The sequence below is a fragment of the Nuphar pumila genome, chromosome 6 (genome assembly GCF_984573655.1).
Source record: "Nuphar pumila chromosome 6, dmNupPumi1.hap1.1, whole genome shotgun sequence".
Lineage (NCBI taxonomy): Eukaryota > Viridiplantae > Streptophyta > Magnoliopsida > Nymphaeales > Nymphaeaceae > Nuphar > Nuphar pumila.
Window position 1 is genome coordinate 75,680,380 of NC_143254.1, and position 9,916 is coordinate 75,690,295.

At 41.8% G+C, this 9,916-nt stretch overlaps 1 protein-coding gene across 1 annotated transcript in view; it reads right to left on the bottom strand.

The window, feature by feature from the left end:
• LOC149834934 (putative protein phosphatase 2C 80) overlaps window positions 1–9,346 on the bottom strand; it is a 30,954-nt gene extending 21,608 nt beyond the window's left edge. Inside the window, exons 1-3 of the mRNA XM_090011613.1 lie at window positions 8,515–9,346; window positions 6,907–7,231; window positions 6,585–6,731 (exon numbers count right to left, since the gene is read on the bottom strand). Of these exons, the coding sequence (XP_089867739.1) occupies window positions 6,585–6,731; window positions 6,907–7,231; window positions 8,515–9,200 (1,158 nt within the window). The 5' untranslated portion in view covers window positions 9,201–9,346. The remainder of the gene's footprint in view (window positions 1–6,584; window positions 6,732–6,906; window positions 7,232–8,514) is intronic.
• Between the last annotated feature and the right edge of the window lie 570 nt (window positions 9,347–9,916).

Here is a 9,916-nt window from a genome sequence, read left to right on the forward strand (position 1 = left end):
CAGGATCCCCTACCACTGCCCATCTTGCCTCTCAAGAGATCCCCTTTACGAGCATCATACCAAGCTGGCTGAGGGGTAGGTCTCCAAGGGCAGATTCCAAGAGAGAAAGAGCCATGTGCTTCAAACTTTCATCAGAGTTGTATATCAGCATCTTACATTTTCCAGTGTTCATGAATGTTTCCAAGGAAACTGTGAACACCTTAATAACAGCAAAGTCTTCCACATCTTTCCCCTCAACTTTACCCATGATTAAGAGATCATTAGCAAAAATGAGATGTGTCAGGCTCCTGTAACCCCGATGGTTCATCCCACTAATCACACCCAACTAGACTGCCTTCGATAGTAGTCTGCTAAATCCTTCACCCGTTATATCGAAGGGCAAAAAGGGGATAGTGGAATCCCTTGCTCAAGACCCCTGCACAGTTTGAAACAATCACCTCTTTTATCATTGCTGGAGATGACAAAAGAAACCCATACTAGAAGAACACACACAATGTCCATCACTCCTCAAATTCCATTTTTTATGCCTTAGTGTTAGGACTCTAGCTTGTGTGCTTTGTCTTAACAAGAAGGGAGAGAAAGAAGAGAGATGGTAGGAAGAAGAGGGGTTTGCCTCACTTCGAGGAGAAGCAGCCTCCTAACATCCAAGGGTAAGCCCATTTTCTATGGCACTGAAAGAGGATAAATCCTAGTCCAATTATCAGAATCAAGAAGCCTAAATCCAAATCAAGGTCAACAACATCAAAGGCTCTCTTCAAATTCATGCCAAATAGGTCGATCTTCCGAAACATGGAGATCTCTTGCTCTCTCACAAACCAAGACGTCTTTTTCCACTCTTTTAGGTATGGAAAATATGAGCCCTGTTAGAGAGAAGGAGCAGCAAAGGTGTACAGTCTTCCCCTGATCAAATGATCTAGATCTAGACAATTCGGGCAAAAGGGGTTCACCACTTGCCATTACAAGCATGGATCTAAAATGAGATAATCTCCACCTGTGATTTGTGACCAACCTGACTTATAATTAATGAAAAGAATGCCGAACTATTTGAAACCCTTTTTGTTCTTGCCAGCTGGAACTATTTGCTTTCATGGGCCTACCTCATATGCTGGCTAATAATGCACTGCCCTAAGCTGCCGACATAGTTGGCAAACCCGGCAAGTCAACTAGGGAATCGCCCGAGACAACTCGTATCAGACCCCAAATAGGTCACTGATTCAGGTTAGCGATCCTAATGCTTATTATAAACTTTTACCATAAATTTTCTGATTTTAATGCACAATTCTTATACAAAGGCACTTGTTTTGAAGAATCTAGTACTGTTCAATGAAAAATGATAATGATCATGTATAGTAATATGTTTTTGTAGTTAACTCTTGACATATTACACCTTGAAGTTTAGTTATTTTCATGTTTTATTCATGCGCTTACACTATAAAATATAGAGTCCTAACTGGTCTGAGTCACTGAGTCAACCCAGTGACTCTCGAGTCAAGGGTTGGGTGATCCAAGCCAGAGTCACCAGTTTGGCAACTATGAGAATTGGGCATAGCGACAAGGGACACATGAGCATAGGGCATAGCGACAATGCAAGGACACACATGCCGCAGAGCATTATGACAATGCAAGAGTGCGTGAAAACAAGATGTGTGGTCGCTCTATGAAAACGCTAAGACGCGGCCGTCACAACCTGCTTACAAGCGGGGTTACTCACGAACAATAACGGAGATGGGCTTTGCGAGTCAGATGATGAATGGATGATGCCCTTCACTAACGGATTTGGATGATCGTTAGAAGCAAAAATTGGCAAGGTCAGTTCAGCACTCATTCTGCCCACAATTGAATCAAGCTCTTATTGCATTTCAGGGCACCCGCATCGAGCATTGGGAGTTGTGCTTCAGTCATGACTTTTTCAAAGAATGATGCAAGATTCACATTACGAAGAACTAGATCCATTTTCTGACAATCTTCAGTCATGACTTGGTCGTCTAGTTTGGGGTATTAGGCACGCAAAAATATTTCTTTTGAATTTTTTCAGGGTCTTTAAAAGGTCGGAACTAATTTAGTTCTAGGATAGGCCAGGGTGTTATAGGCAAGGTTGTCTGTATCGTACCATATATCGTTACTTTTGGATTTTACGATACGATACACACTCGTATCCGTATCAGGTGTATCATACTATACACCCTTGTATCATATTGTATTGCCTGCAGAAAGTCAATTTTTTTTGTTTTGGGTTTAAAAAACCTCTTAAGGGCCGAGTTCTCCATATGTCTAGAGGATGTTGGAAGGGAACCCACTCACCCTAGGTTAAGTGAGATCGATTTGGGGGCTAATTCGTGCACACGAGGGCTTTTGCGATTTTCTCAAGAGCGTATTTTCACATATTTTTTCACTCAAGAAAGTGAGTTAAGGTAAAAAATCTATATTCTTTGCTTTCGCAAGTAATCTCTATTCTTTGCTTCTTATTGAGTTTTTTAATTGGTTATGTTTTATTTTAGATCATTTGATATCGTCTTCACATTCATTTCATAGAGATGATCCTGCATGGCAATACTGCAGAAGTATTGACGATGTACCACGACTAGGGTCACCATTGAATTTGAAATGTTTGCTTTGTGGTGCTATTATTAGAGATAGGCTGCATAGATTTAAGCAACATATCACAGGTCTTCGTTAAGATGTATGTCCATGTGATTATCCATCTATTCCAGACATTTTTCCTGCTAATGTTATTCTTGAACTAGGAGAAATTCAAAGAAGAAGAATTTTGCAAAAATGCAAAGGACTTCTAATCATTGTTCAAGATTCTAAAGATGATGAAGAAGACTCGCTTGCCAACAAAATGCATGAATATGAAAAGGCACTTGCCCCAGTTCTTGACCTATAAAAAAATAGGATCTATAGTTTAGAATATAAAAAATGAAGATTAGCAGTTCATGTCTCTAGTTATCATGAACTCTCTATAGTTTAATTATGACTTGTGACATTTTAGTATGACTTGGATGTGAATTTAATATTATTAAGGCTTTAATTTTGTTTAAATTATGTAGTTACCTTTTATTTATATTGTCAGTCATTAGTTGCATGGTTTGTTTCATGTGTTGTGATCTTTTTTAGAGTTTTTGCTAATTTTTTCTGATTTTTCTAGATGTTTTTTAGAATTTTTTATTAAAAAATTATGATACGCTTAAGATACGATACGGTGTTACTTTGGGCTCGACTGATACGGTACTTACAACCTTGGTTATAGGTTCAGTTTGGCTTTCTGGGTTCTAACAAGTTTCAAAGATCCAACCATATCTCAGCGATCCGAATAAATTTTTGAGATTTGTAAATTGGGTTTGAAAGCTAATAGATGTACGTTCCTAGAATAAAATTTTCAGGATTTATATATCTAAGGTCATGCCTAGGAAATTTTTTGAAGCGTAAAAGGAGTTAGATCGTCAAGATTTGCTTGATCTGACAGGTTTCGGTAAAACAGCGATATTTACAGATCGAGATCTGATTTATCCGATCTGTAAATTGGCTTCAATTTAGGACAGGCTCTATTGACGGTGATTTTGGGGGATTTTTTAGGACTGACATAGGACCAGGATGAATTTGGGAAAATCGGACTCGGATGTTGGCTTGTGTCGATCCTTCCTAATAACAGGTAGAACGAGGTCTATCTTCTGAAAGTCAGATCGGGATCATTGAGGGTCAGATTCTAATGATTCAAAAAATAATTTAGAAGTATATGAATCAAAGAACTTAATACCGATGTGATCTACTTAGAATGATTAGAAGAGAAATCCTAGGGTGCAGATTGTCGCAGTTGATGCATGTCAAGCTGAGTTGTGAAGTGCTTGGGGCTTTGCTATGTCGTCCCAAAGCAATGGCTGGTCAAAAGCGATGCCCTAATGCCTCTAATAGAAATTTGACCCCAGGGAGGGACAGTTTCTACAAATTCAGCATAGAGAAGGCTTTGGCGTAAGGAAAAGATGGAAAAGAGATAAATTTGTTCTCGATCTAGCTAGGCTTTGGGTCAGATAAAGCCAGCAGAAGGGTAGAGGGAGAATATTGACTCCTCTGAGTGGATTGTTGCTGATGAAAATGTGGAGGAGAGGGAGAAACACGTTCTCTCAGAGAACAAAAACACAAATCAAGAACGAAGCTTAGAGAAATCTCTAAATAAACTTCATTGAAAATAAACTAAGTCATGTTTCAACCATCTCTACTCTATGTCACAGGGATTTGGCTAGCAGGGTGCGAGTGCGGCACCGGGTGCGGTCAACCCGACCCTGGGTGCATTGATCGCACCCAGGGTCATTTTGGTCCTTTTTTTTGGATTTTTTTTTAAAAAATTGCCCTATAAAATGGGCTGCAGAATTTTAAAAAAAAATCTTGGGGGGAATATAACTTCCATCAAAAGGAAAAACCTTAACGTGGTACAACTGATCTAAAACCCATGAAAATAATTATCCTAATTTAATCAACAAGAAAATGTGATGCTTTCAAAAAAAGGAAGTCCAGCATTGGAACATAATGCATACAAAAGACAAAAGCATAAATTCCATCCCTTTGAAACACAAAGTGACCATTGATTAAACAGAAAACCTCCTGGATATTTATAAAAAAATAGATATTAAGTTCATATCCAAGCAAGGATTCTTAGTAAACAAAATCCAAAAACGTTAGAAACTCAGTCAATCACTGATGAGCTACAACCTACTCTTACCTAGGAGCGGACTCCTTCACCAAAATGAAGGAACAACGACAGTTCGCTAGGGTGTGAATGAAAGTTCCACTGGATTTTATTCCCTCGTCGGAGGTCAAAATCACGATCGAATCAAGCCGACCCTAGACATAGGTGGTGGCGTATGAGAATATCATTCATTTATGTATCATGTGTGGATCTATATCCCATACCGGCAACTGGTGTGGGTCGAGACCGAAGATCCTTGAAAGAATGACAGAACTGGAGCCTAATGGGTGGACGTTGGTCAAGATCTCACAGTGATACCGGAACCACCATCGCTAATAGCCTCCTTCTCTTCCGTCTCGTCCAAGCCCAACCACAGGCCCGCAGATCAGCATCCCTGTCGCAGCAGAGTACTATAGTCGGCACCTGCCGAAATTGAGGCCAGACCCTACTTCAGAGAGGATTCTGTCCCAAATTTCCCGCCATGGCAAGCCCGACCATCCCTTCCAAAAACCACTGCTATACGCCTGATAATCGTCGCCAAGAGCTCACCGTGCAATCAGGAACGAACATGGTGATCGACGAGGGTCATGAAACTATGGACACCCGAAAACCCAACCCTATGGAAAGCTGCAATGATGGGTCATATCATCTACAGGATACTCGTACGATGGAATGTGGATCCCCAGGTGCAGGGCACATATCAGCAGAGCAGGTGCTGACACCTAGCCTGCCTCCACCGCCCTTCTCCTTCCCTCCTCTCGTGACAAACAGTTGGCCGGGGCTCCTCGTTCTTGAAAAATGTGAGATCAGGCCAGGTTGTTCGGTTGAATATGAATCGGATGCCCCCTTGGTTTTTACCCATTTCGTTGGATTTTATACACCCCAAACGGACCTGGGTCGTGGACTCAAGCTCGAATCAGAGCCCCATGAATCCAGGTTTTCGGAACTGTTTCAACATCTCGATCAAGCCTCAAAGCAAGGGGTTCGGAACTTCAAGGGGTCTCCAAGGGCATCCTTAACCTTGTGAAGAAAATAGGTGCCTCTTCCCGCAGGGGCATCAAGACTTTCGAAAGGCTCAGAGGCCAATGTGGACACCTTTGTGAAAAGGTGGGAGGCCACATAAGTAGCGCATTCACGCAATACAAAAATGTGTTTGTTTTCTCAAGTTGAAGAATCCGGATCAAATCCCACTGAGGCTGCCATTGCTTTGAGGCTCGTGAGGCTGGATGGTCATGTCCTCAACCCGGAGTTTTACCTCACAGCCAGGTGGGCTCATTATGTGAGTCAGCACCCCCACACCCACGTCGGGGGGAACCCCCGGACCCCCCTTATATATATATATATATATATATATATATATATATATATATATATATATATATATATATATATATATATATACACATTTTTGCCCCTGCCGCATCCCCCGCACCCGGGTTTTTTGGAAGTGCCGAATCCCCGCACCCATGTGACATAGCCTCTACTTCATTCTCCTTCCTTATCTACTAGCTTTTTGTGACGCAAGGAATCCTCAATGTGTATGCCCTCCACCAAGATTCAGGTTGTTATTCTTAAAGTTAACTGAATAAGTTAACTGAACAGAAAAAACACCTATCATGGATGTTGATGTTGATGGTCCAGCAATCCTGGGACCACCAAGAACCCCTAGATGAAATGAACTCCACAATTTATTTTCCTTTAATATGTCAAACAATGACCCACTTTTGACCCGACTCCTCTGCTCGACGTTAACTTCTCTACTAAACTACCTAACGGTTGAGATACCAAAAATTTCATTCTGCCAGGTTGTTAAAATATCTTGCTAATGAGAGGTTTTACATCCTGAACAGTTAGCAAAACCAGGTCGATAAGAAAATAAACATGACAGCAATTGACATACCTGAGCAGAACTTGGGAGGTCCCCATTCCCACTCTCCAGCTGATATGTGAAATTGAAATCATGTTGTTGAACAGGTGAACGGAAGATGGTGCACCCATCTCTGACAACTATAAATCCACTATCACCAAGATTCACAGCATGTATACCCTGCAAGCAAGATTTTGGTTCAGAATTTCAGATCAAGCGAAAGAAACTGATAAACAGGTGGCATTACAAGGGAGACATGTAGGCTTCATGGGCCAGTACAAAGCTAATAAGAACAAGGCTTGAGCTATCATCTTCGTGTGAAATAGGCAGTGGCCACTTAAATATGAAAACAAACCTGATCTGTGAGAGCTATTATGCAAGCTGTGGAGGACCCTCTAGCTTTGGTGCTTGAGTAAGCCTTCTCTAGCACCCTTGCTGGATCAATCGAACCCTTGGGTTCCTCCTGGATTGCTGTCACAGAATGGGACATCAATTCCCTAGCATAATGGCCAGCATTGATCCCTAACCTAGCCCAACCACCAACACCATCTGCAACACCAATAGCTTGCTCACCAATGCATATGAAATGGGCATCCTCTCCACCTGTTTCTTCCTTGGCTGGGTGTGGAAGGTAACATGATCCTGACAGAAGCTTCAGAGTTCTATCACCTAAAATCTTACTGAAATAAAATGTAGATAAGGAAAATGTTGAAATGAAAAAGCATCTGAAAGCAGAAGATTGATTGACATTATTTACTAAGAATTGCAGGCACACCCACTTTCAGCCTCAAACATGGATAATAATGGAAAAGGACCCTTCACCGAACAATCACTAGACTTGCCCCCTGCAGTTGAAACTACAGGGACATTCCTATAGCATTGAAATGGATAAACTAATAGTATTCCAGTGGAGATGGTAGACGAGCCAAGCAGCTAGTGAGCAACAAAAGTTCATTTGTGAAAAGCTTGGTAGAAGTCAGGAAGATGGTCCTTGCAAGCTCTAGCCCGTTTCCAAATTCCAAGTAAGGATATGCAAATGAGCTAGATCAGCTAACCCCCTGTACCCCTCAGCTTGCCCAGCTCATGATATATGCTATAGAAAAGTTGATAAATACATGTCCAGATAACGCTAGGGAAATGAAGTCTGTCTGCTTGTGAGAAGCTTGTTAGACCCTATAAAGAAGGCTCTGAAAAACAAACTTCAAGCCTGTTTTTAGCTCGGACATACAAACAAGCCGAGCTTGTCCACTCCTTGCCTGGTTTGGTTGGTCTCAGCTCATGATACATGCCATAAGAAAGTCCATAATAAATATTAGATGTGTGTCTTCATCTTTACATATATACAGAACAACCCAGATAACAAGCATTAATCTTCATGGTCTAGAGGTAAATTAAGCATGTCTTTCCAGAAAAGCCTTATATGCACATCCAATCTTGACCAGTTCAACATAGCCAATGACCACAGGAAGCTAATTAGTTTTTCAAACTCTCATTCCCACCAGAACTAATTTCACTAGGGAAAAACATGCTCAACAACAGGCAACAATTTAAAAGAAACATTGCGTGGGAGCAAATACCAATCCCATGGCTTAACATAATTTCCTCCAATTTCCCTGGACTTCCAGCAAGAACTATGATTGCGTTGTTGCATGATGACTAAAAAATTTATCTTCTTGGCTATATTCTCAAACTTGTCGGATCCTCGTGTGCACTATAAGATAAACAAGTCAACCTATGTTTGGTTCCGATTAGCATCAAATAACAGATATCGTACACAGTGATGCATATAGGTTAAAAAAAAATCCAGAAAGAATCAGCCAATTCACACAAGTCATGACCCACCCGATCCAAAAGCCGGGTAACTTAAGAGGGTTACCAATCATCATCCCAAGCACCAAAAATATTTTATAAGAATGAAAAGGGATCTCTCTTGAGAGGGGCGAAAGGGGAAAAAATAACATACTGGTCCGGAGCAACTGTAGAGCTATCTATCCGATCCTCGCGCCCAACTCCATCGAAGGACACATCAGGTGCTGCCCCAGCTGAACGTGCCGCAGAACAAGAAGAATTGAAACTCCGCTCTTCTGGACTTGAGAATGGATTCAAAACACTTTCAGACCCAGAGATATCGAACAAGCTAAAATGGCACAATAGATTCCTTCCGGGCGGTTCTTGGTTTTTCAGGCTTCCGGTAACTTTCCCATGATAATTAAACAACTTAAGGCCTCCATAAGAAATCGCAGGTGAATAGCCTGTACCCGATGGGCATGTTGATAGTCTACGGGGTTTTCCTGAACTCAATGTGTATATAGACATCGGAGGCGATTCAAGCCTCGTCAAAGCAGAACCGATCGAAGCCATGAGCTTCCTCTGGTTTGTGCTTGCAGCAGCTAACCTACGACTAACAGACTCTGGGGAGAGGTAGTCGGTATGAAAAGAGTAATTGTGACAAGAAGGACCACACAACAGGGGAATCGAAACCCCCGTAGACAGGGGATACCGAAACAACCCCGAGTTGAGAGACCACGAACACCCTCTCCGGCCAAACAACCCAACGGGATTCTGAGTTCCCCGGACCCTAACCGCCGATTGGAGAGAAACCTTCAGCCTCAACGGACAACCAGAAAATGGCATCTTACTCTTCTCCATGTAGCAAAATTAACCCTGAAACAAGGAAAATCCTCGCAGACCTTGTACATAAACAGAGGGAACCTCCAGCCTTCAACAATGGGCAATCTATCATAGCTCGATCTCTCCTCTTCCACACACACGCAACAAACACCTCTCCCACCCCAGCACTCGAGACGAACAGCACTAGATTTAAACGTGAACCCAACAACGGCAGGATAGAAAAAAGGAAAGAAAGTTACTACCTCGAAGAAACAAAACCTAATAAAAAATTCACAAACCCAGAAAATCCGCGACGATGAATCAGACTGGAGAGAGAATGTACCAAGAAGATAAGAGCGGACGAAAGAAATCGAGAAGAAAACAGGGATGACAAGGTGAGTATGGCTGAAGGGAATAAGTTTTTTCTCCTTTTCTGCCAAACCCTAAACCCTAATTCTCCGTCGGTAGAAAATTCTCGTTTTTTCGTCGTCTTCTGATAAAAAAAAGACAAAAGGAGATTGTTGGAAATAAGTGACGTAGGTAGCTGCCCTACCTATGCCCTTATAATTTTTGTTCCTCAGAGAGAGAAAGAGAGAGAGAGATGAAAAGGGGGGCCCATGATCTCTACGACTCAAAAACATAAAGTGCACATTACATCAGTGGCGTAGCTAGGATTCATGTGTGTATGTGTGTGGGGTGGGGGGGGAACAGGGGTGTAGCAAAAAAAAAATTGTGTGATAGTTGGGGCATCGCCC